General features: G+C 45.5%; 1 protein-coding gene across 1 annotated transcript; it reads right to left on the minus strand.

Moving 5' to 3' along the window:
* Nucleotides 1-15,408: 15,408 nt before the first annotated feature.
* Abcf3 (ATP binding cassette subfamily F member 3) lies at nucleotides 15,409-24,365 on the minus strand. Its single transcript, XM_020175838.2, has 21 exons — nucleotides 24,211-24,365; nucleotides 23,843-23,990; nucleotides 23,651-23,730; nucleotides 22,778-22,824; nucleotides 22,457-22,554; nucleotides 22,239-22,361; nucleotides 21,399-21,665; nucleotides 21,019-21,099; nucleotides 20,870-20,929; nucleotides 20,714-20,770; nucleotides 20,581-20,603; nucleotides 20,411-20,466; nucleotides 20,094-20,294; nucleotides 19,916-19,992; nucleotides 17,551-17,595; nucleotides 17,333-17,465; nucleotides 16,683-16,771; nucleotides 16,497-16,588; nucleotides 16,199-16,331; nucleotides 15,964-16,051; nucleotides 15,409-15,882 (listed from the first exon to the last, which is right to left on the minus strand). The coding sequence occupies exons 1-21, from the start codon at nucleotides 24,281-24,283 to the stop codon at nucleotides 15,724-15,726; spliced, it is 2,130 nt and encodes a 709-aa protein (XP_020031427.1). The 5' UTR covers nucleotides 24,284-24,365; the 3' UTR covers nucleotides 15,409-15,723.
* Nucleotides 24,366-27,057: the final 2,692 nt, after the last annotated feature.

The raw sequence follows: 27,057 nt of genomic DNA on the forward strand, positions 1-27,057 counted from the left end.
CCGCCCCACACCCACAGGCAGAGCCGCACTTGGGAAGGCTGCCTTAGTGGAGGCAAACCCGGGCAAACTTAGGACAGCAGCTCAACAAGAGGCCTAGAGCTTGCTGCAGGATGAGGTAGGCCAATGCAGGCTGCCTGGCTTCTCCTGGTGGGAATAGCAAAAAGGGTCTCTGAGGCACAGCTGGAAGGCACTTTGGTGGTGGGGCGGCAGGACGGCAGCTGAGGGTAAGCGGGAACAGCACAGCCTTGGAGGGCCCTTTCAGGAGCCAGTCTCCAGGAGGTGAAGGAAGTCTGAGGTAGCAGCAGGGGATGGCTGGGCTTTGGAAGTCTGCTCCGTTAGACCAGAGGAGGGGGTGGGAATATGGAGCTGAAAAGACTGGTTCACACCGAGTGAAAAGGGCAAACACTGTCACAGTGGATTGAGATAAGTGCTGCATTACAAAGGAGTAATGAATGTTATAAAAGCTTTTAACCAGGAGCTTGCAGGAGGGGCCCAAAGGGGAAGGTGATTCAGGCAAAGGGAAATCATGGAAAGATGAGAGACAGCCTATGAAAAGATGAGAGAAAGGCAGAAGGATTTGGAGTTCAAGACCAACCTGGACCACTTAGTGAGATCTTCCTGCTCCAAAAAAAAAAAAAAAAAAAAAAGTAAGAAAGGTGAGAGAGCCAGAGGGACTAAGGAAATTACAAATAGGAATCATTTGTGTACACATAAGATGAGCCAAGCACTGTAGTGAGCATGGATTATCTCACTTAATAATCGAAACGGGCTGAGGGTACAGCTCAGTGATGGAGTGCTTGCTTATCACCAAAAAAAAAAAGAAAAAAAAGCAAATAAATAAAAACCACCCTAAAAGGTGATACTATTATTATTTTACAGATAAGAAAACCCACGCCCAGAGTTAAGTAACTTGTTCATCACAAACCATTGAAGTGATATAGCCAAGATAGTAAATTCAGATGCTCTTGAGACAAAAGGGCTCCTGGAAACGTCCATCATGAGGTGAGCCTCTAAGGTCTGCTGGCTCACAAGGGGTTGTGGAGGTACATCTGGCAACTTCATAGGTCATGGAGGAAACTTTAGAGGTATGGGAGGTAATTTTGGCCAGGATGGAAACTGGTGAAAGAGGAGGTGATGGTGGTGGAGGTGGTGGCAGTCAAGGTAGTTATGGATCCAGTGGTGGCTATAATGGATTTGGAGGTGATGATGGAGCTATGGCGATGGTCCTAGTTACGGTGAGAAGGCTATGGCAGTGGTGGATATGGTGGTTATGGAGGACAGGATGGTTACATTGGGAGGAAATTTTGGTAGTGGTGGGAACTATAATGATTTTGGAAATTATAGTGGGCAACAGCAATCAAATTGTGTACCCGTGAAGGTCAGTTTTGGTGGAAGGAGCTCTGGCAGTCCCTACGGTGGTGGTGATGGATCTGGTGGTAGAAGTGGTGGATATGGTAGCAGGAGGTTTTCAAAACAACAGAAAGAACTTTGATTCTTACTAGGAGAGACGGAGCGAGGAGTTGTTGGGAAAGTTTCAGGTACTTGGAGACAGTCGTCCCAGAAGCATTAGAAGAACTGTAGAAGGAACGGTAGGTAGTCCACAGTCAGAAAAGGTCCTGCTGCTTACATGGAAACCCTTCTTGTGCAGGACTGGCATCACCCCAAGCTTGCAAAAAAATAGGGCAGCTGTTGCTTGATCCATTGTAGTGTGGATGAGATATGCATTTCTGAGGTCTTTTATCTGTTGTTGCTTTGACTGTCTTTTTTTTTTTTTTTCATTACATCATGTATATTGCCCTACTAATTCTGGTAGTGCACTGTGGCTCACGCCTATAATCCTAGCTACTCAGGAGGAAGAGATCAGGAGGTTTGTGGTTGGAAGCCAGCCCCAGGCAAATAGTTCTCAAGACCCTATCTCAAAAAAAAAAAAAAAAACCCTCACCAAAAAAAGGGCTGGTGGAATGGCTCACAGTGTAGGCCCTGAGTTCAAGCCTCAGTACCACAAAAAAAAAAAAAATTCTGGTAGTGGTGCTGGGAATAAAAAAAATTTTAGAAGGAAATGGTACATGCTTTTATTTTTATTTTGTATTATCATATTGTTGTCCTGAGGGTACATTGTGACATTTACAAAAGTTCTTACAATATGTCATATTGAATTCACTCCCAAAGTTAAGGAATTTTTAACTTAAAAATATACGTGATAGGGCTACAGGCATGGTTTAAGTGGGGTGTAACACCTGCTCAGCACACACGAAGCCCTGAGTTCAAACCCTAGTACCTCCAGTATATGTGTAACATGACATAAAATTTATTGTTGGTGACACTTAGCACATTCATAATTTTGTGCAACCATCACCACTATCTGGTCCCAGAATATTTTATCACCTTAAAGGGAAACCATGGATACTCTCTATTTCCCTTCCTCCCACTCCTTAAAACCTCCAATATTCTTTGTCTCTAGGTGTGTCTGTTCTAGATATTTCATTTATTTAAAAAAAAATTGAGATATTTAGAAATAAAGGAACATTTGTCTACAACTTATCCTCAAATGGTTTAGGCCAAAAGTGTAGCTATACACAGACTTAGTGGACTCATACAGTAGGTACACTTTATATGTCTGGCTTCTTTCATTTAGCATAATGTTTTCAAAGTTCATTTATGTGGTATTATGAATTAGTATTTTATTCCTTTTTTTTTTTTTAAGCAGTACTGGGGTTTGAACTCAGGGATTTGAGCTTGCCAGGCAGATGCTCTACCAACTTGAACCACTCCTCCAACCCTTTTTGTTTTGGTTATTTTTGAAATATAGTCCAGGCCAGCCTAGACTGCAATCCTCCTGCTTATGCTTCCTGTGGGCCTGAAGTGACAAGTGCATCCCACCACATCCAGCTTTTTTGTTACAATGGGTTCTCTTGAACTTTTTTTTTTTTTGGTGAGACTGGGGTTGAACTCAGGGCCTCACCCTTGCTAGGCAGGCACTCTACCACTTAAGCCACTCTGTCAGCCCTTTTTATGTTGAGTTTTTTGAGATAGGGTCTCATGAACTATTTGCCAGAGCTGGTTTCATACCTCCATCCTGCTGATCTCTGCCTCCTGAGTAGGGAGGATTATAGGAGTGAGCCACCGGTGTCAGGATTAATGTATATATTCAGTGCAACTCCAATTCAAATCCATGATGATTTTCTAAAAAATGTAAAAACCTTGCTCCAGTATTTCTATGGAAAAATAAATTTCAAAAATTAACAAAATCAGTATATAAAAAGAAGAATAAAGAGTAGAGATTTCCCTACCAGATATCAAGACATATTTCAAGGCTCCAGGAATCAAAACCATATGGTACTAGTATAAAACCAAAGAGTCTAATACAGAACCTGACCCATGTATATAATATAATAAAAACGAGAAGATAATATGCAATAAATGTGACACCACCATCACTAAAGAAATATAGGACTCAAAACTTCAAAAGAACAAGTTATTGCAAATTATTGATGATTTTGAGTATATAAAAATTATGTATTTCTTCTCCACAAGATTCTTATTAGATACAAAGGGGAAAAGAGTAATTTATAACATAGACCCCTGGCAGACACCACTGTAAGCAAGTAATCAAAGTTCACATCACCAGTAACAGGACAAATTGACATTACACGCCTGCCAATAAGATACACAGAGAAGGCACAACGTCTCTTCTGTGGTGTCCCTGCCCAAAATGCCCAGCCCAAATCTAATCATGAGAAACAGTGGACTAACTCAAATTAATCAATGTCCTGTGCTCTTCCAAAATGTCAAGTTTCCAAAAGATAAGACTGAAGAATTGTTCAAGTAAATGAGCTAAAGAGACACAATGACCAAATGCAAAGTGGGTCCTGGGTTGAATCCTGAATCCCAAAATGTTTTTTGGGTAAAGCAATTTTGAATAGGCTGGGCACTGTTGGCTCACACCTGTGATCCTACCTTCTTAGGAGGTAGAGATCAGAAGGATCTTGGTTCAAAGCCAGCCTAGTTCTTGAGACCTTGTCTTAAAAGAGACCCTGAGTTCCAATCACAGTGCCACCAAAAAAAGAAAAATTTTGAATAAACTCTAGAGAGTATATATTATCACTACATAATCTTTGTATCTTGAGCTTTGTGTGTGTGTGTGTGTGTGTGTGTGTGTGTGTTTGTGGCAGTACTGGGGTTCAAACTCAGGGCCTATGCTTGCTAGGCTTGCCTCTACCACTTGAGCCACTCCACCAGCCCTGTTTTACATTGGTTTTTTGCAAGACAGGGCCTTCCTAACTATTTGCCTCAGGTCCTCTTGATTTGAGTAGTTAGGATCAGGATTATAGTCCTGATCCACCAACACCTGGCTGTATTTTGAGTTTGAAAACTGTACTGTGGTTATTTAGGGGGAGTCCTTGTTATTAAAAAAAAATTGAGATATTTAGAAATAAAGGAACATTTGTCTACAATTTATCCTCAAATGGTTTACGCCAAAAGTGTAGCTATACACAGACTCACAAACAGGAAGAATGATAAGGCAAATGTGGCAAAATGTTAACATTTGGGGAAATCGGAGGAAGGGAAGAGAAAAATTCTTTGTCACAGTGTTTCTGCAAATGTTACAAAAACTAAAGATTTGTGTTCAGTGAAGGACAAATGTTTTTGTCAATGTCTTTGGCAGTAGTGGGGTTTCAACTCAGGTCCTCATGCTTGCTAGGCAGTTGTTCCACCACTTGAACTCCTTAGCTCCAGTGAACAGACAGTATGGAGAAAGTAATAGCTGTCACCATGACAGAAAATACCTCCATGCATGTAAATGTCCAGCTTTTTGTGTTTTTGAGTATAGATCAAGTTTGCAAAGTTACATATGAAACTGGCAAAAGGGTTTCCGTAGGAAGAAGACTAGAATTTGGGAGGGAAAGGGAATATTAACTTTTTTTTATTTTTTTATTTTTATTTATTTTTTTCCTTTTTCTTTTATTATTCATATGTGCATACAAGGCTTGGTTCATTTCTCCCCCCTGCCCCCACCCCCTCCCTTAACTTTCTTTGAATGCATTTGTCAGCTTGTTACAACACTCATGTGTTACTTTTATACTTTAAAATTGAAAGGATGTCAAGCATGTGGAAAAATTGAATGGTAGAAGAACATTTCTCCATGAACCATTTCCAAGTTAGTAGCCAATTTGGTGCCCCATCCCCTTGACTGTGCCACTGTGTGTTACCTACAGACCAGGCCATTCTGCTACATGGCTCCAGCACAGCCACCCAAATCAGGACACTGGCAATGATACATCTTTACCATCTAGTCCCCAACCGCCCACCCCACTCCAATTTTGCCTAGTGTCTCAATAACATCCTTTAAATTGAGGCAAATATATTTAGTGCAGATTAGCAGATTACATGGTACCTTTTGTTATGTATGTAATTCTTGAGCCTGGAACAGTTCCTCAGTGTTTTCTTGACCTTTGTGACCTTGATATTTGGAAAAGCACGGGATACTTTGTGGAAGGTTCTTCAATTTGGGCTCATCTGATAATGAATCCCAGTTATGCACCTTTGGCAGGCATATTGCAGAAGTGAGGCTGTGTTCTAAGATTGTGTCCTATTAGGTGGCACAAGACGATCTGTCCCATTACTGATGATGTTCATTCTGATTACTTGATTAAGGTGGTGTCTGCCTTGTTTCTTTTTCCTATCCTTTCACAGGTACACAGAAGCCCAGTCGAATCAATACAAATCAGGTTCTGGTAATAATATGGTGATCGCCATTTATTTTGCAGCTACTATATGTAAAGATCTTTACCAGGGCTTTACAGAGTTTCATTATTGCTCTTTGCTATAAATATTTTAGTTCCTGTATTGCTAATTGAAAACTGAAAGAAATTAAAAGACTCACAGAGCGTTGTAGAATTGAGTTTTGAGGGATGGGGACATGGCTCAAGAGGTAGAGCACCTACCTAGCAAGTTCAAGGCTCTGAGTTCAAACCCCAGTACCAGGGGGCTGAGGGTGTGGTTCAGGTGGTAGAGTGCCTCCTAGCAAGTGCAAGGCCATGAGTTCAAATCTCAGTACAACCAGAGGGGGAAAAAAAAAACAAACCACAAATCCCAGTACTGCCCCGCTCAAAAGATGAGTTTCGAACCTAGATTTCCAAAATTCATGCCCTTTTTTCATCACCATCCTACCTTGTATGAGTGGCCCCTTACCTGCTCATTATTAGTGTTATTTAATATTCCCTAAGAGAGGGTAGTTATCTGTAATGAGAATGTCTTTTTCTTTTTTTTTTTAATCAAGAGAAAGGTGTTTTATTTTCTGACATGAGCACATGTACACCTTTGACAATAACACTGTCGTTTTAACCACTATGGTGCCTGTTTGGAAAGCGATCTTCATTCTTCTCTCCCGTTCCCGTAGCAGGTATTTCCCGGACAGCCGCTACATACCAGGTGTTGTGCTCTATAGACAGTGAGAACACACTCACTGTTCCTGCGATGTGAGACTCATGGTCTAATGCAGCACACAGGTCAGAAAAAGGGTGATTCCTGAACAGTGTGCCAGACCTATGACAGGGAAGCTGCCAGCTGTCTTGGGAGCACAGGGTGATCTCAGTGAGGTATAGAATAGAAGCAGCAGTCTCAAATTTCCCTGCTGACACACTAGCTTAGGGTCTGAGCAGGCGGAAGACTGACCTACAGATACTGCCAAGAGCATCCAAGCTAAATGAAAGAACATTTCTTTTCTTGGGACTGGTATTGAATAAGTTGGGTTGGCAACAATGATTATTTAAGATCAATCAGAAAGTATAATAGAATATAAAATTTATATGGAAAAAGGAATATTTAAAAAATTAGGGTTTTTTCCTAAAATATTTTGAAACACAATGATATTATTCAGGCAGGCAGCTCAGATGTGGCCTTCCAATACCTGCTGAGGTCACCACAGCAGTGCTGCCCATGGCCTCAGATCCCCAGCATCCATGTGGTTCAGCACCTCACTGTGCTAAAGTGGGTGCCCCATCTCAGAGTGTCACTAGCTGGCTGGTCCTAGGAGAGTATTATGATTTAACTTCTGGGTCTCTATTTCCTCATTTATAAACTGGGGCTAATACATATCGCCTTGGTTTATTGTAAGGATTGAGTTAATATGTGTAAAATGCAAAAATAATGCTAGTTACACAATACTTCAATAAATTACTACTACTGGATTAGGGTAAGGGATTCTGTCTTACTCAGGTAAAACTTAAGAGAGGCTAATGTGTAAACCATTTTATTTAAAAAGTCATAAATAAAAAGTCAGTGTATTATCATTAGAAATGCAGCTGATAAGCCAGATGTGGTGGTGCACACCTGAAATCCCACCAATTGGGATTTCAAGTGAAGGAGGAAGGATTTCAAGTTCCAGGCCAGTCTAGAACAGTAAGACCCTGTTTCAAAAAAAATAAAGGAAGGATGGCAGTTGACAGGTGGCATGAAACTCCATCTTTGCTGGTCAGCACATGAATGAGAAAGGCCATACAAAGAGGGAACCACAATCAGAGAAACCAGATGAGGTGAGGTGGAGTGGAGTGAGGTGAGTAGATGAAGCTCAGGGGACTGTGTCAGGTTGATGGATTAAAGTCTTCCAGTGCCTTCAAAGAGCAAGAGCGAGCCTATCCCTTCTCAGGGCTGGGACTCACTGACCAATGCCCAATGCTCACCACTGTCTCACATCCTCACACACCTTTCCATTCCAGATACTGACTTCTTTTTGTTTTTTTTTTTTTCAGTGCTCGGGTTTAAACTCAGGGCCTCACACTTCCTAGGCAGGAGCTTTGCCACTTGAGCCACACCCCCAGCTCATACTGGCATTATTGATTCCAGCCATGTTTCACAAGTTTTACCAATCACTGTATTTTGCTGTGCTCCAGTCAAGCTGGTGTGGCTTTTTTGTTTGGGTTTGTTTTTGACAGTACTGGGGTTTAAATTCAGAGCCTTATGCTTGCTAGGCTGGTGCTCTACCATTTGAACAACATCCGGGGTCCAAGCTGATGGTCATTGAATCTCTTCCCAAACCCTGACACATACACCACCAAACATGATATACAATGTCTTGACTGATTTCTGTGTCTCTGCCATTGTTTGTTGGTTCACACAAGTTTTATTCTAGCATAACTTTATTCCAAAGTTCTAGGTGAGCCAAACTTATGTTCTAGCTAAAGAGATTATAGGGGAGGAAGAGTTAAAAAAAAATCGTATGTATGTGTGGTGCTGGGGATCTATCCAGGGCCTTGCATATGTTAGGGAGGCACTCTACCACTGAGCTGCATACCCAGATCTTTTTAAAATTTTGAGACAAGTTCTCACAAATTTACTCACCCTGGACTGGAACTTGCTATGTAGCCCAGGATGGTTTTGAATTTGTGGTCCTTCTGCCTCAGCCTCCTGAGTAGTTAGAATTATAGGCATGCAATACCATACCTCAAGGCTTCTTAGATGTCAAGAATAACCTGGCTGAGTACCAGTGGATCAAGCCTGTAATCTTAGTGACTGGGGAGGCTGAGATCGGGAGGATTGCAGTTCAAGGCCAACCAGACAAATCATTAAGACCTCCATCTCCAAAACAGACAGAGCAAAAATGGACTGGAGATGTGGCTCAAATGTAGAGTATCTGCTTTGCAAGATGAAGCCTTGAGTTCAAACTCCAGTCCCACCAAAAACAAAACAAAACATAAACCTGGATTCCTACAGTGATGAAGGGTCACCAATCTGGAGCAAAGTATTGAGTGATGGAACAGATTGAGTATAGAATGTACAAAAAGAACAAGAGGAAGCCTGGTGCTGGTGGCTAACACCTGTAATCCTAGCTACTCAGGAGGCAGAGATCAGAAGGTTTGAGGTTTGAAGCCAGCCTGGGCAAATTGTCCTTGAGACCCTATCTGGAAAAAACCATCACAAAAAAGGGCTGGTGGAGTGGCTCAAGGTGTAGGCCCTGAGTTCAAGCCCCAGTACCACAAAATAAATAATAAAATAACATAGATTGAGATTCACAGTTCTCTTCCCCAACTCCACCCCATTCTGGGTCCAAAATCCTTCCCTCAGGGACAGGGGTATACTCATAGGCATGTGTGGCATGAGAATGCTAAACATCACATGAGTAGCTGTGGAACAAAGCTGGCTGTGAGAGGCCAGGGACCCAGGTACTTGTTCTTGTCCCATCTCTGCATGCACAGAGATACCCGAACCTAAGAAAGACAACATCTTTCTGCCCCAAACCTCCCTTTAGTAAAATAACTCAACAGAAGCACTTACACAAGATTATTGAGAAGACAAGACCATAAAAGACCATTTGTGAAAGCATTCCTCAGTGTTAAAAATGCTGTAATAGAGGTGGATGAATGTTTATTCTAACAGGGTTTCAAAGGCCTCTCATGTACAATGTAACAGAAATCACTTCCAAACTCCATTGACTTAACATAAACGAAGCAGAAGCCCAACAGGCATGCACGTGTTAGAACGGGGTAAAGGGCATGACCTCTGCCTCACCCCATACAACCATTGGACACCAGGCCGCCTTATGCCACATTCCTACAGCAGGCATTCTGGTGCTGGCTCAGCAGATGTGGAGTGCTGTGGGGTGGCCCTCTTGAGGATGGCCTGCAGTTTTCGTGTGCACAAGTGCAAGTATGTGTGTCTCTAGGGGGTGCAGGCAGCTGCCACTCCTCCCGTGAAGTAACGGCTGGACCCATGGGCCTCACAGCTTAGACAGATTCTTCATTTTACACAGGACCTTATCTTATTTAATCCTTCCCATCACCTAAGGAACCAAGCAAGACAATCCGTGTTCTGCCCATTTTATGGACATGGATAATTTACTTGAGGATGACCTGACCAGGACCATAGTGCTGGGCTAATTCCAGTGCATGACTTTTCCTCTATATCACAGATTCTGAATCAATTATTTTTACTTCATTAAAAAATAATGTATTTGTCATACTGGGGATGGAGCCCAGGGTCTCATTCATGCTAGGCAAGTGCTTAACCACTGAGCCCTTTTAATTTTATGATAGGGTCATAAGTTGCCCAGGATGGCCTTGAACATGCAATCCTCTTGCCTCAACCTCCTGGGTAGCTGGGATTATAGACATGCACCACTATGCTTGACCTAGATCACTTATTCACTGAGTACCTGGTGTATGTTAAGCCACTGTACAAGGGACTCCTACTCACCAGTTTGGTCTCCTGAAACTTGTCCAGACACTCCTCATAGATGGATGGGGCTTAAGAGGTGGTGTTAGTTAATCAGAGCAAAATGGACTGGAGGTGTGGCTCAAGTGGTACAATGCCTCCTTTGCAAGCTTGAAGCCAAGTTTAAAATCCCAGTCCCACCAAAAGAAAAAAAAAAAGAAAATCTTAAGGCTGCATTTTGGTAATCAGCTCCTTGCCTCTACGCTCCCTCTTTTAATGTTATTCTTTTTTCCACATTAACTTTCCTGATGTATTCATTTGTCATTCATTTATCAAGCACTGGACATTGTAGTAGATGCTGATACACATTGTCCAGACTTGCCTCTCGGGAATGGACTGTTGCCCTCAAAGCTGAGAGCTGAGAGGCCCATGGAGGCCACTTCAGTTAAGAAAACCTCTCCCAAGGTCATGCCAGAACCCCAAAACTGGTCTCAGCGGAATGGAGGCCTGACCTGCAGTCACAACCTAGACAGCAATGCAGGGCTTGGACTGATCACAACTTCTCCACTCCTTTTGGTCCCCTGGCTCCCTCCCTTCAACTTCTGCTTGCTGATCTCTTCAAGCTGCTCTCATGGAACTCAACCTGCAACTGGCACAGAAGATGCAAAGATGAGTAAGCCACTGTCTGGCCTCCAAAGATGTCAGGCAAAAAGCGAAAGCACACAAGGGAGGGGTGAGGATAGGTAAGACACCTAAAAAATTAGTTAGCATTTGTTGCCCTTAACGCAGAGAAACTAAAGCAGATACCTTAAAGCAACTGAGGCCAATAGGAAAAGGGGAACAGGTACTAGAGAAAAGGTTAGATCAAAAAGAATTAACCTAGAAGGTAACATCCACGCACAGGAAATCAATGTGAGTCAATGCCCTGTATAGCTATCCTTATCTCAACCAGCAAAAACCCTTGTTCCTTCCTATTATTGCTTATACTCTCTCTACAACAAAATTAGAAATAAGGGCAAAATGGTTTCTGCTGGGTATTGACGGGGGGGGGGGGGCGGAGTGGGTGGTAAGGGAGGGGGTGGGGGCAGGGGGGAGAAATGAACCAAGCCTTGTATGCACATATGAATAAAAAAAAAAAAAAAACAAAGATGTCAGGCAAAGCAGGAACTACAGTCTTCAGTGGGGAATACAGCTCATATTGGGGGAAGCATTTTCTTCTCCATTTCTAGAAGGTTCAAGGCCTCCTAGAAACCCTTTAGCCAGTCAAATCTCTCAAGTCTAGGGCTACCCTGCTAGCATCTCCTATAGGGTCTGATATCCAGTCTGCATGCTCAAGCCTGATGCTGAGCCTGGCTCTGGTGCTAAAATCCACCTGGGCACATAAGCATTCAGCAGAATGTCTACATCCAAAGAATTTCAAGACAGTAACATCACATGGAAATGAACAGTTCTCTGACTGGCATCTCTTGAGTGCCTTGTGGACTGGTGCTGAGGAGCCCATGTCTCCCACTGGGCACCAGCCAGGTTGCCTGAGGTGCTGGTGACTATGGCCAGGCCAGCAGAAGCAGGGAGACCAGGCTTTCCATAAAGACTGCAGACTGAGACCCTTTATCCTAGCCAGCTCCTGCCTGGCTTATAGGCCTGATGTGGGCAGAGCAGTTCCAGGATCAGCAGCTGTGGAAAGACTGCTTTTCTCAACTAGCTGGGATTTGCCAGTGGAGGGGGTGGCTGCCATGACAGCCTGCAGTCTGGAGTAATAGAGGGTGACTTCCTACCCTTCCATGTCAAGTTCCTCTCCTTTTGTCCTGTGCTTTCTGAAATGGAGCTGCCTGATACTGCCATTTTTCCATTTCTCAAGACAACTTCTGTCAACTTGCCAGTTTCATGTCCAACAGCTAGTGTCTTTCTTAGCTGCTTTAATTCATTCACTCCCATGCCTGAGTCCAGCAGCATCTAGTACTGCTTCCTACCAAAAAGAGCCCTTTGATAGAGCTTGACAGGGCTGAACAGTTGTAATGGGCACTCAGAAGGGCAGCCTGAGCTCCTGCAGTATGCCTTCTTCTGAGCCCAAATTACCTGCCCCTGCAGTCACTCAGAGGAAAATTACTTCCTTTTCCATAGGACAGTCCTTCAAATCATAACTAGCCACACAGGACACATGTTCTGAGTGCTTATACGTTGTGCTTGGCAGCCAGTTCTTACCACAGTCCTGTGAAGAAGCTGAGTAGGTGTTCAAAAAAAGGTTAAGTGAATTCTTGTGGATACCGTTTCTACAGGTGGCCCTTATTACCAGCAAGAGCCAAGACTCTCCCTCATAACCAACTGCAACTCCAGTGCTACAGGGCACACTGCATTTTCAGGGACTCTAGGGAGTAATGGGCACTCCTATAGGAGTTCGCAAGCTGGGAAGGGTTCAGGGCCTGAGAGCCTGGCAAACAAGCCCAGGCTGTGACTCCAAAACTTACCTGGCTGCAAGTCTGAAGTTGGAAGATCGTTATGTGGTTGTGAGGAAGCTCTCGGGAATGTCAAGGGTATACATGCCACAGACAGGGCTGGAAGACCACTTCCTCTGGACTTCTGGGAGGGAAGCTGACAGATCAGCAGTTCTTCTGCCAGCTTCATCAGCACAGCCTGCTCTGTGGTCAAGCCTTCCTATCTTTAGTTTGGATCCGGAATGTCCCCAAAGATTCCTGTGTTGAAGGCCTAGTCCCAGTGTGACAATGTTCAGAGGCAGGGATTTGTGGATGTGGCTAAGTGATGGAAGACTGAGCTCATCAATGGAATAACCCATTGATGGATTCATAATTTGGTGGGCTATTGGGAGGTTGCTGTAGCTTCAATGGGCTGTAGTTGAAGGGAGTGGGTCACTGGAGGAATGCCTGTGGGGGTGAGGGGTGTCTTATTGTAAGCTGCTTTGCCCAACCCCATGCTCCTCCCCACATTGTTCTCTCTCATCATGGTTCCAGAAGCAATGAGGACAAATGACCACGACTGAAACTTCTTAAACTATGAGCCAAAACAAATGTCTTTTTTGGTTTTTTTTTTTGAGTTACTGGGGTTTGTATTCAGGGTCTCATGCTTGCTACGCAGGTGCTCTACCACTTGAGCCACTCCGCCAGCCTTTTTTGTGTTGGTTATTTCTGAGATAGGATCTCTTACTATTTCCCCAGGCTGACCTTTGAACCTCGATCCTCCTGATCTCTGCCTCCTAAATGGCTCGGATTATAGTCCTGAGCCACCTCACCTGGCTTCTTCTTGCTTTAGGTTATTTTCTCAGGTATTTTGTTACAGCAACAGAAGGCTAGTTAACACTCTCTTTCACCCCAAACAGGTTTCTCTCCCCCAGATACCTGTACTACACCACCTTCAGCAGCTCACTTTGTAGCAGAGAGGAGGATAAAAAGAAAACAGACTAGGCCTGAGTCCTGAGAAAGTAGCAGGGAGGTAGGGATGGCATAGCAGAGATAAAACCTGAGAAATCTGAACACGAGGAAGGTCACGTAGCACCAGGGAGGGGAAAGTCACATAGCACTAGGGTAAAGTAGCCAATAAAATTAAATATAACCATACATGGATTAGACCTTGCTTTTTGCTTCTGTAACCTGCTTGCAAGGGTATATAAGGTGAGACCCCTTTGTTGTCGGGGCTCAGCCTTTGGACATGAGTCCACTGAGTCTGTGCTGGCACAATAAAACATTGCTTCCTGCTAATTGCCTCAAGAGTCCCATATCTCAGCTAGCAACCTCCCACAACAACTTAAGGGTCCTTGGTAAGCTTTGTGACTACAATCTCTACACAGCTAGCATTGACTCTGGTTTCTCTGTCATTGACAGCAATGTCTCCATTTAAATTATTCTATATACCATTTACGTAGAGCAGCTAAATCTTTGAGAAATAATAACATAAATTATACTGCTAGCCGGGTGTAGTTCATGCCTGTCAGCACTCAGGAGGTTGAGGCATGAGGATTTTGAGTTCAAAGCCAATTTAGACAACATAGCTAGGCCTTACTTAAAAAAAATAAAAATCAAAATATGGCAGAGTATGTCAGCTTAAGCCTATAATGCTACCTACTCAGGAGGCAGAGATCAAGGCCACTCAGGCAAAAGATTTGCAAGACCCCATCTTAACCCATGGCTGGGCCTGGTGGTGCATACCTGTCATCCAAGTTATGTGGGAAGCATAAATAGGATTGTGGTCTCAAAAATGACCAACGCAGCCAGATGCTGGTGGCTCATGACTGTAATCTTAGCTACTCAGGAAGCAGAGATTAGGATTGTGGTTCAAAGCCAGCCCTGGGAAAATAGTTCACAAAACCTATCTCGAAGTGGTAAATGCATCTGCCTAGCAATTGAGTGGCTCAAGTGGTAAGAGCATCTGCCTAGCAAGTGTGAAGCTCTGAGTTCAATCCCCCAGTACTGTCAAACAACAAAAAGATCATACTGGGCTGGTAGAGTGACTCAAGTGGTAGAATGCCTGCCTCACAAGAATGAGGCCCCGAGTTCAAACCCAGTACTTAAAAAAAAAAAAAAAAAAAAAAAGTTTCTGTTAAACATTCCCCTTCTCCCCCACTCCTTTTTTTCTTTCTTTTAAAGAGACACTTCACTCTATTGTCAGGCTGGTCCTGGATACTCCTAGGCTCAATTCCTGCCTCAGCCTCCCGAGCAGCTAGAACTACGGGTGCATGCTACCACACCTGGTTTTCCCTCTTAGAGACTGCTTAATTTGAAAACAAAATGACCTAGTTTTCCCATTAGATTCTGTTCTCATTTCCCCACTTCCCAGGCCTCTCTTACATGGTTAAAGGAAAAATAAAGAACATCAAGCAAAATGAGGACAAGGATGGTTTCTCTTGAGTCCACTAGGGAAGCCTACACAAGAGACCCCTGGAGAAAGCAGATGGGTAAACCCTATGTGAGGTCAGATTCCAGAATCAGTTCAAACTTCCAGCAGTAGGGGCTGTCTACTGTCTAGAGTCCAAAAGCCCTTCAGCTGAAGCTGAGCCCAGGCTAGGGAATAAACACCGCAGTGATCCAAACACACTGCTCTTCATTCTACAAGTTTAGCCTACCCTATGGTCACACAGGCGCTCATTGCCCATCATGCCCTTGATGACATCTCCTCCCAGCAAGGCTGGTGCTTCTGTGGCTTCCACTTGTGACTGACAAAAGTGTCACAGGAAAACACCAACCAGAGAGCCCACAACTGGAGGCAATTGGGGTAGACCTGCCTAAGAAGCAGTAGAGATGAAGCAAGGGAGATGCAGGGGAAGATTTAATTTACATAGCAGCCATGTGGGGCGCAGTCAAGCTGGGGCAGTGGGGGGATTTATAACCCCAGAGGGCACCCCTAGCCCCTTCCCCTGTGACACAGTCCTCGCAGACCCTTGGATGGAGCTTCCCACATTGTGCAGACGATGCTCCAGTCGAAAGGAAGAGAGAGATCTGAGAATAAGGCTGGCTGTCCCCAAGTAGGGGGAGGTCCGTGGCCTGGAGTCAGTTGCCTAAATGGTGGCCCAGGGGTCTGCAAGACCAGTCCATGTCCTGGGCACAGTCCTCTCTCAGCCGGGTAGTCCTAGAGGAAGCCCTCACGGCGGAACTGTTCCTGGAGGAGGGCACGGTACTGGTCAAATCCCCCCTCGACCCGGGTGACACCGCCTCCTTCACACACCCACAACTCCCGGCACACCAGCCGGATGAAGCGTTCATCATGGGACACCAGAATCACTCCACCCTGAAAGACAGAACAGGAGGTGTTCAGGGGGTGTTTAGGGGTGCTGAGGCATGGGGAGGAGCAGTGCAAAGGCAAACTCACCCTGAAATTGTTGAGAGCGCAGCCCAGAGCCTCTATCGTCTCCATGTCCAGGTGGTTTGTGGGCTCATCCAGAATGTAGAAGTTAGGGCTGGAAGGCAGAACACAGGAAGATGGGCAGTTATGGATGGGGGTTAGTGGAAGAAAATAAACTCTTCTGATACAAAGGTGAGACCCGTTTTCTACTGGGCAGGAAGGGGAAATGGGAGGGCAAGAGCTCTAGAAAATGAGGTCTTACCAGGGCATGGTCATCTGAGCAAAGGCCACCCGGCTCTTCTGGCCCCCAGACAAGCTTGCAACAGGGCGCATGGCCAGTTCTCCAGAGATGCCATACCGACCCAGCTGGTGACGATACTCTTCTTCAGGCTTCCCTGGAAGAGGCCCCTAATATCAGATGGGCTCTTGGTCCAATTCCCTCCCTTACCCATACAAGCTCTGCCTCCAAATGCCTATGTTTTTACACCTAAACTTGGATGGGCTCCTCTACACAGACTCCAGAGCAGGCACTCTTGCCTCAATCCCAATCCCTAACACACCGGGAAACTTGCGTGCCAGCAGCTCCACAGCACTGACATTCAGATCCAACTGCTCCACGTGGTGCTGGCTGAAATAGCCAATCTTCAGATTCCTGCAGGCAGAAATGACGATAGAAGGAACTGAGTATGAAGGTGTGTAGGTGGTATGTGTATGAATGTGTGCATGCAGTTGGTAGGGCACCTTACCTGTGGGCATGTCTGATGCCTCGAACAGGTGCCAGATCCCCCATAAGCAGCTTCAGCATAGTAGACTTCCCAGCCCCATTCTCCCCAACCTGTAAGAATCGTAAGCATGTTAATGAGTACATCTTAAATTGTCAAACACAGGAGGGAAGAAGAGAAGGGGTCCTGGGTATCCTGATGACTGTCTACTACCAAAATAATCTGCTATAGACTAGTAAAGATACAAAGAGAATCAATACTTGAGTACCTGCTAAGTGCTGAGGATTTATTTCTCCTAATAACCAAGTGAAGTAGATATTAGCTCCTTTTTAAGTAAAAGGAACCCAGTTTGGTAACCAACTAGGGCATCATATAGTCAGAATCTAAACTCTGGTCATGAAACCTATGCTCTTGCCTCAGCATCATGGTTGAGATAACTCAGAACTGAGACCATTAAGGTCAAGTGTTATTCTAAATACTCTGAAAATGCTGCATGCCAGCTTCTCATCTCTGAGGGGAGAGGCTACAGGAAGTATAAACACAGCAATGGCTTTTGCCCAGGCCCAATCACTGTTCTTGTGCACCTCCTCCTTCTATGGGCTCAGAAGCAGCCCAATCTACACTTGCTGGAGTAGACCACTTCCAGCACATGAACAGGAAAACAGCAATCATACCACACATATGCGAGACTCGAGATCAGCAGAGACAGATAGACGGCTGAAGATGATGTGTTTAGGATCATAGTAGAAATCCACCTCATCTAACTGCAGAATTGGTGGTGAGAACTTCTCAAACCCATCGGGGAACCTGCAGGAGGTGCAGGTAAGGAAAGTTGTGGGGGGAGGTGGCCAGAAATAAGAGATTCCCTACCACCCCCTGGCTTAGTACTTACTTCATCACAACTTCCGATTCCTTGTCCACAGGCTTCAGTTCGGGTCTGAGGGGAAAGACAAGGTGGACTAGATAACTTTAACAAATAATTGTTTCTCTTTTATCACAGTCTTGCTATGCAGCCTTGACTGGCTTAAAAATTGCTATATAACCCAGGCTGGCATTGAACTCAAAATCCTCCTGCCTCTGCCTCCAGAGTGCTGGGATTACAGGCTTGAACAACCATAACTGGCTCAAACCTAACTTTTTTTTTTTTTTTTTTTTTGGTGAGACTGGGCTTTAAATTCAGGGCTTCATGCTTACAAAGCAGGCACACTACTGCTTGAGCCACACCTCCAGCCCATTTTGGAGATGGAGTCTTGCAAACTATTTGCCCAGGCTGGCCTTGAATGGCAATCCTCCTGGTCTTAGTCTCCCAAGTTGCTAGGGTTATAGGGCATAAGCTACCAGCACCCAGCTAAAATACGACTGTATTATGGTCGGGAGTGAAGCTCAGTTGTAGAGATTTGCTTACCTTGCTTGAGGCACTGAGCACAGAAAAAAAAAAAAAATGAAGCTGGAAGCAAGAGGATCATGAGTTCAAGATCAGTCTGGGCTGCAGAGTTTCAGGTTTTTTTTTTTTTGTGGTATTGGGGTTTGAACTCAGCGGATCACACTTGTGAGGCAGGTGCTCAACCACTTGAGCCACATCCCCAGTCAAAAAAATTTTAAAAACTATTAAAAGGTAACTATTTGTTCCTCTTGCATGAAAGTATAATCTTAGAGAAAACTTAGAAAAGGCTTGTACTCCTCTCACCTAATTGACATTAGGGATTCATCTTTTTGTAGCATTTTAAAAATTCTTTTTATTTTTGTGGAGCTGGGAATGGAACCCAATGCCTCACATGTGGCAGGCAGGTGCTTACCACTGAGCCACACTTCCAGCCCTTTGTTGTAAGCGTTTTACTCTCAGTTAATATGTGGTGGTACAGGTTTCCAGTTCACAAAATTCTAAGCCTTCTAGAAAGGCTGCTTCAAGATTAAATTCCCAATGTACAATATCATTAGTTCTTAGTCACTAAGGTTATGCAAATCAAAGTAAAAATGAAGTATCACTTCATACCCACCAGAATGGCTAAAACTGAAAGTAGTAAGTTGTGGGAGTTGGGTGTGGTGGATGGCAATCCCAGTACCTGGGAAGGAAGACTGAGAGTTTGAGGCCAGCCTGGGTTACACAGTGGGCCCTGTCTCAAAAAACAAGCACCCACAACCAAAAATAAAAGTACAAGTGTTGGCAAAGACGTGGAAATATTACAACTCTCAAATACTGCTAGTAGGAATGTAAAACAGTGCATCTGCTTGGAAAAAAAACAGTCTGATAGGCCGGGTATGGTGGTACATGCCTATAATCCCAGCACTTGGGAGGCAGAAGCAGCAGTATCTCAAGTTTGAGACCAGCCTGAGATAAAAAAAGAGTCTGGCAGATCTTCAAAAAGTTAAACATGAGATTACCATGTAAACCAGCAAAGCCACTTCTATAAATGTACCCAGGTGAAATGAAAACATGTAAGTACACACAAAAACTTGAACTCAGCAAGGTGCCAGTGGTGGCTCATGCCTGTAATCCTAGCTACTCAGGAGGCAGAGATCAGGAGGATTGCAGTTCAAAGCCAGTCTGGGTAAACAGTTCAAGAGATCCTATCTTGAAAAACCCATTACAACAAAGAGCTGGTGGAATGGTGAAGGCCCTGAGTTCAAGCCCCAATACTGCAAAAAAACAAACACAAAAAAACTTGAACTCAAATGTTCATAGAAGCATCATTCCTAATAACCAAAATAGGAATTCAACGTCTATCCCTTCATGAATCAATTAACCAAAGGTATATTGATGAAATGGAGTTTGTGTGTGGGACTGGGGTTTGAACTCAGGGACTCACATTTGCTAGGCAGGCGCTCTACCACTGGAGCCACTCTGCCAGCCTGAACTCAGGGCTTTGCAAAGCAGGCACTCTATGGTCTGAGCCACACCGCTGGCCCCACAGAGTGGAGTATTATTCACTATAAAAAGAAATAAAGTACTGACACATGCTACAACTTGAATGAACTTGGAAAAACATGGTAGGTAAAAGAAGGTAAACATGAAAGGTCACACATTGTATGACACCACTGATACGAAACGTCTAGAATAAGCAAATAAATAAAGTCAGAAGATTAGTTGCTTAGGAAAGATTAATCCTCCAAGAACAATGTAAAATACTCTGCTTTCCTGTAGGGGAGGAAGTCAAAGTGCGCTGATAACCAAGGGGAGACCCAGTATGGGAGGGCAAGTGGTGGCCTCCAAAATGAGGGAAAAAAGGAAGGTAACAAGAGTCAGGGTATGTACTTACAGTTTCTCCAGCATCTTGAGTTTACTCTGTACTTGAGAGGCCCGGTTGGCATTGTAGCGAAACCGATCAATGAAAACCTACAAGAGGACAAGGGCAGGCACTGGTTAAGCTCCCTCACTACTTCTAACTAACTCTGATCCCCACAGGATGGGACCCACAGCCCTGCCTGCCCCCACACCTGGATGTGCTGGCGATACTGCTGTTGTGCCTCATATTCACGCTGCTGATTGAGAAGCCGCTCCTGCTTGCTCTTGATGAAGGTCTCAAAGTCTCCCCGGTAACCATCTAGCCGCTGGCTGTGCAGGTGGATGATGTCTGTGGCGATGGCATTCAGAAAGTTTCGGTCGTGAGAGACGACTAGGATTGTGGAGGGCCATGTCTGAGGAGTCACAGGATGGCAGGCCCAGTTTGGGAGGGCAATCAGCTCTCAGGCCCTCAAGTGTCTTGTAAGCGGACTTTCCCTGAACCCACCTCAGAGCCTTTCCCCAAACTCACCTGCAGGTAATTCTCCAGCCACAGGATGGCCCTTACATCCAGCATGTTTGTGGGTTCTGGAGAGGAAGTGAGGGAGCATATACTTGGAAATGAAGGGCTGGAGAACCAAGAACAAGGAAGCTACCACTCTTCCCCACTCCCCAAGTCAGGACGCCCCATTTCAAACTCACCATCTAACAGCAGAAGATCTGGCCTATAAAAAGAATACATGGCACAAGGTTTTATGTCAGCAACCCATTGTCACATCCTAAGGGCCACGACCCATCCACCAGAGAGCTCTATACACAGGCCCAGGAGACTCACCTAGCAAACAAAGCCCGGGCCAGGGCCAGTCTCATTCTCCAGCCACCTGAGAACTCCCTAAAGGCAGACAGAGATTCATCAGGGGTGGGGGTTCATCAGGGCAAGTAGGGGCAGAGCCAACAGTGTTCAGAGCCAAAAATGGCAAGGCCCACTCACCGAGTAGGCTGCTGCTGCATTTTAGGAGTAAAGCCAAGCCCAGCAAGAATGACTGATGCCCTACAAATAAGGAAATTGAAGAACACAGTTGGAACAGTTCACAAGAGGGAAAGATGAAATGTGACACAGAGAGGGAGAATTTTAAATACCTGGCAGGTGCCTTGTCAGCCTCAATCTCCTCCAATTTGGCATAGATTTCTGCCAGCTGTGTTGTTTCTGAGCCCTCCACCCTGTAAAGGAGAAACCACCACCAGCCTAAGTTGAGACAGTCTAGAGCGATGTTCTTCATCTATACAGTTGGAAAGCAGGCCACAGGCTGCCTTATTGCTGGGACAAGAATACAGGAAGGACTTGCCTAAAATAACCAGTGCAATGGACACAGTGGAAAAAATGAGGGCTTTAGAATCCCACAATGCAAAATTCCAAGCTCTACTGTTCACAAGGATGGGTATTTGAATCATGGATTGAGACAGCATGGTGGGCACTCTGTGAAGGACAGATATTGCTCCCCCTAGCCAAGAGCCCTCACCTGCCAGAAGCAATCTGGGCGCTGAGCTTCCGCTCCCGCTGTAGCAGGTCCTCTCGCACGCTGTCGCTCTCTAGCACACTCTGCAGGGCAGGGGTGTCATCTCCAGCAACCTCCTGCTCTACATGCAGCAGGGAAATGTGGGCTGGAACCCGAAGACTCCGGGTGGCCAGCATTTTTAGCAGTGTCGTCTTCCCTAGCCCATTCCGTCCCACCAGTCCATAGCGGCGGCCCCATGCCAGGTTCACCTCTGCTCCAGCCAGCAATACCCTGCAGGGGTAGACAAGAGACCAAGGGTGCTCTAAAGACAGGTGCATAGTAGTTCTTTTTTTGGTGGTGGTGGTGGGGCAGTGGGACTGAGGTTTGAATTTAGCACTCTGCACTTGCAAGGCAGGTGCTCTACTGTTTGAGTCACACCTCCAGTACATTTTACTGTTGATTTTGGAGATGGGGGTCTTTTGAACTCAGAGCATACACCTTGAGCCACTCCACCAGTCCTTTTTGGTAATGTTTTTTTTTTGAGATAGGGTCTCGAGAACAATTTGTCCAAGCAGGCTTCGACCCTTGATCCTCTTGATCTCTGTCTCCTAGTAGCTAGGATTATAGGCGTGAGCCACTAGTGCCCAGCTAGAGATGGGGTCTTGTGAACTATTTGCGTAGGCTGACCTTGGAACACCCCTCCCCCAATCCCAGCCTCCCAAGTAGCTAGGATTACATGTGTAAGCCACCAGCATCCTGCCTAGGTGCATAGCAATTTAACAACAGATCCTAACATTGTTTTAGCCCCAAATTCTCCCTTAATTGGAAAAGAATGCCAACCCTCCCCAACTGCCACTCCCTCACCTATCACCAAAAGATACATCAAAGTTCTCAATTCGCACATCATAGGACTTGTTCTTGCCAGATGATTCCAACCGACTCTCCTTTCTGCTGCCCGCCTGGCTGGCCGATGCCTCTTCCAAGACTCTTTCAAAGGGAGAAATGGATACCTTTAGGGCTCCCAACTACCCTTCAATCCCAGCAGAGTGCTCTGTTCTCTTCTGAGCCCTTCCTAAACTCACAGAGGGCTGCTGGTCTTCAGCGTGTCCTTCTCTGAGCGTTTCTCCTGCTTTGCCTTCAGTCGAGCCTCGGCCTTCTCCAGCTTCTTTGCATTCACTGTCTAAGTGAATTCCACACACAGTCAATTTACCCTATGATACAGGCTCAGAAAGGAGCCCCAGAGAGAACACCTCAAGTAAACCCTCTCAACTTATTCATGATAAACAGACTCAAGGATTCAGGGAAAGACAATCAGAAATCTCCCCCCAAAAGATACTTCAACATTTAGATAATCATCTCCCACACCCACCATAGACACAACCCCCTCCCTTTCTTCTCCTCACCGAGGACTGTTCCCTCTTTAGCAGTCCTGGAAGTTTGGTGTCACAGTCTGTAAGTGATAAGAAAAGCAGTCACCTTCTCCCTGAAGGAAGGGAAACTAACATTGTTGAGTAACTAATAACAACCAGGCATAGACACAGGCATTTTCAACAAAGTGTTACAATTCTGGGATAGATGGAACTGTTATAATCCTGAGGATAGATGGCTTTTGTCCTTGGATTACAAAAAGATAAATCTTGGGCTGGAGGCAGGGCTCAAGTGGTAGAGTGCCTACTTTGCAAGCACAAAGCCCTAAGTACAAAAAAGGTGGAAAAAAAAAAAAAAGATGAATCTGTCTGGGCAGTTGTGACTCACTCTTGTAATCCTAGCTACTAGTGAGGTAGAGAGACCAGGAAGGTGGTGGTAGGAACAGCCCTGGGAAAAAAAGTGAGACCCTACCTCAAAAATATCCAATACTAAAAAGGGCTTGTGCAGCTGCTCAAGCCATAGGGTATCTGCTTAGCAAGTGTGAGGCCCTGAGTTTAAACCCCAGTAACAACACCCCCCACCCAAAAACAACAACAAACCCCTCACATGTAAGGACACAGAGGCTGGGGCACATAAACTTACAAAACCATGCTGTTGGTTAGTAAGTTACAAAACTGAAGGGGGAAGGGGAGTTGAAACCAAGTTTGTCCAGCTCCAAGGTCCACATGCTTCCTACCATACCCAAGAGGTTGGGGAGCCCTCCAACCCTACTCCATCATACACTCTTGCCTTAGTAAACATGTCAACTAACTCCAACAACCGTTGTTCTGTAAGGCGTACTGAGAGGTAGGGGAGCTGGCTGGGGGTGGAGGCAGCAGACAGCTAGCTCAGTCTTCTCTCATTCTCACCGTAGTTCTCCGTTATCTTTGACAACTGGATGGGGGCGTCCAGTAGCACTTGGCTGTTTCCCTGGCTGGGTGGCTCGGCCCTAAGTGGGTGGGGACAAAAAGAGCAGTTACGAGTTGAGGTAAAGGTGTACGGCCGTCAGATTTTCTCCCCTCACCTCTTCGCCCCCAATACCCTCACTCCCTGTCACGTACAGGCGCAGAGTGTTGTACATGCGCTGGCACACGGCCCTGATACCAGCGTCATCCTTGCTGTCTCCGGACACCTCTTGCAAGAGTTCCCCCACAGCTTCCACCAGGTCATCCACAGACTCGAAGTCCGCGCTGCCGCTGTGTAAGACACCTGGCCCGGGCATGGCATAACAAGGAAGAACCCGGGTAAGGTGGAAGAAAGCAATTTCAGTGTCCCAACGCCCCAGTCCCGGGTCCAGACCCAACCGGCACTTGGAATAAGAGGTCACGCAGAGGAGAGGCCTGGCAGCGGTGCGCAACACTGCTATCCTTTAGTCTTTTCCCCGACCTCCACTTCGGCCTCCCCAGCCGATTAATTCCGTTCGGCTCACCGGTCACGTAGTCGAAGACCTGTCCGTCAATTTCAGGGAACTCGCTCCGCAGGATTTCGGCGCAAGTCGCCATGTTCCAGTCGGGATCCCGTTGGCGCAGTCGCCGTGAGATCTCGGCCTAGGCCCTCCCCCTGCCCTTCCCCCGAAATCGTGCTCTTCCTTCCAAAGCGCATGCGTAACGGTGACGTAAGAAAGGAGCGGAGAGTGAGAGGCCCGAAGGGGCGGGGCGAGAGGGGCCAGCGGAACCGTGCGCAAGCGCTGCTCGGACTCCAGCTGACGTTGCTCACTGCGCGCCTGCGCGACGTCTGTTCCGCTCAAAGATTAGCCACATGTGCGGTTTTCGCTGCCTTCTGGGAGTTGGAGATCCTAAGTCGTGGGGTGGGGCGGAGGTACTTGAGGTTTATTAGGACTCGAAGCATTGGTGGTCCTGCGGGGAGCCTCCCAAGAGCCCGGAGGCTGGCAAAGCACATTGGTTTTGGTAGTTTATAGCCTTTCTTTGAGGAGCGTCTGCCACTGCGCGCCTAGCCACCTCCATTTTGGACCCCGCCGAGAGCTTTGCTGACTCACGCTAGCCCCCGAGCCCTCAGTTGCCCCCGACTCAGTGCAGTGGGTCCGCCGTTTTCGTTCAGCCTGGTTGTGGTTGGTTCAGCCAACAGTCCTTTCACACTTCGTGACAGTTCAGCCAACCACCGAGAACTGTCATTCAGTTCTTCCACAACCCAGAGGCACAACCTCACCTACTACCATCGGGAAAGAAAACCAGCGACAAGACGGTCTTTATACATTCTTTATTCCCTGCGTACATCCAAAGCAGACTTCTCTGCACCCTTAATCTGTCAGTAAAAGGCCATTTTTCACAGATTCCCTCAGATAGAAAGTAGGACTCTACCTTCTAAATGACGCTGCTGCTTTATATTTAACGTGAGTACTCTTTTCAGCTTAGCTCTAAAATTGGCACCTAAAATTTCATTATTACCCACTTATCCATTTTTTGAGAGCTCTCATTATGTCCCCACCACGGCCTTGAACTTGAGATCCTATTGAGGTGGGTTAGGGAAAGTTGGGGGCTTCTTCCCCTCCTGACTCAAAGAGCTACTCCCCTAGCCCACAGGCCAGAGGAGCCAGGTAATGACTATTCTCTCCCCACCATCAAGGTCAAGTTGGCATAAAAAAGGACCTAACAGAAGACCCCAGCCTTTTTTCTTCTCTTACCTCTCCTTTCACTTGGCAGCACCAGTGATTCCCTTTCCCTTAATAAAACTTTTCTGCCTCACCACATCCATGTGTTCTGCTTGGATTCTTCCACGCTGAGCCAAGAACCAAGATCTTCTGGAGATAACCTTTTGCAGTTAACACTACTGCCTAAATCACCTGAATACTGGGATTACAGCTATATCCCAGCACATCCGACTGCCTCATTTATCATTTTGGATTAAGCATTGCTAAAATGAGGAACCAGTTTAAAAAGCTATTGAGCCTCTAGATCTAATACCCATTGTACAGGAAACATTAAAAGAGGAGTATGTTAGGCGACATCATGGAGATGCAACAGGTAAACTGATTAGGGAACTATACAACTTGGATTTCTTCAACAAAATGTAAAAGCTTTGGGAAAACCGTGTTGAAGACTTAAGATGCATTAACCAACCACAATGGATGGCTCCTATTTGGACCCAAATGCAAGTTATGGAAAATCTTACAGGATACCTGGGTTAAGTGAACACTCAATGGATGAGATATTAAGGAACTGGCCATGAGTTGATAAAGCTAAAGTTGGGTAATAGGACATGGGGGTTGATACTTGTTCTTGTTTGAAATTTTGTATTTATTTTTGTGATACTGAAGTTTGAGCTCAGGTCCTACACCTTGAGCCACTCTGGCAGCCCTTTGTTGTGAATGGCTTTTTCCGGATAGGGTCACGAGAACTATTTGCCCAGGCTGGCTTTGAACTGCGATCATCCTGATCTCTGCCTCCTGAGCACCTAGGATTATAGGCATGAGCCACCCACACCCAGCCTAGTTTCAGCTTTTTTAAACGTTAAAAAATATACTAGAATCCAGGCAGAATGGCTCAAGGTGTAGGACCTGAGCTCAAACTCCAGTACCACAAAAAAAAAGAATAAAAAAGGACTAGAGGAGTGACACAAAGTGTAGGCCTTGAGTTCAAACCCTATACTGCTAAAAACAAACAGAAAAGGCTGAAATTAAGCAAGAGAATAGTGTTGAAAATAAACCTATTTTATTTGCCACCCTCACCTCCACCCCAGGGGATATGAGACATTCCTAGCTCATCAAATTTTTCTCTGGAAGGGTAGAGGTACCGACCAGGAGTTTTATTAAGAGGTAAGGGGAAAATATAATCCTCTGGCCATACACCCACCAAGATTCAGAAAGCTTGGCTAAATGGGAAAAGAATTAAAAGGTCAATTTCTCAGGATGGTTTCAAGACCAAATGCAAACCTTGCTTGATTTGTGCTAATTGGGGGTGGGGGGAAGCCCTGTGTAAGTGTGGCGGTACACGCCTACAATCCCAGCACTTGGGAGGTAGAGGCAGGATCTTGAGTTCGAGACCAGCCTGGGCTACACAATGAGACTCTGACTCAAATTGGAAAGTAAAGGAGACTGGCCTAAAATTGAGTTAAGGGAAGACTCTACTCTTAGGGAACTGGCACCAGGTGGGGCTGTTTTCTTTATAGAGGAGCCTAACAACTGGAACAAGACGAGAGAGTCTTGAGAGTATTCAGAATAGAAGATTCTACTCAAACCAGGCAGTATAAGAAACTATGGAAAGGGCAATCCCACCAGTTTCCCTCCCTTGAGGTTCCCATATCAATACTTAGCCATCAG

The sequence above is a fragment of the Castor canadensis genome, chromosome 5 (assembly GCF_047511655.1).
Source record: "Castor canadensis chromosome 5, mCasCan1.hap1v2, whole genome shotgun sequence".
In the NCBI taxonomy this organism is placed as follows: domain Eukaryota; kingdom Metazoa; phylum Chordata; class Mammalia; order Rodentia; family Castoridae; genus Castor; species Castor canadensis.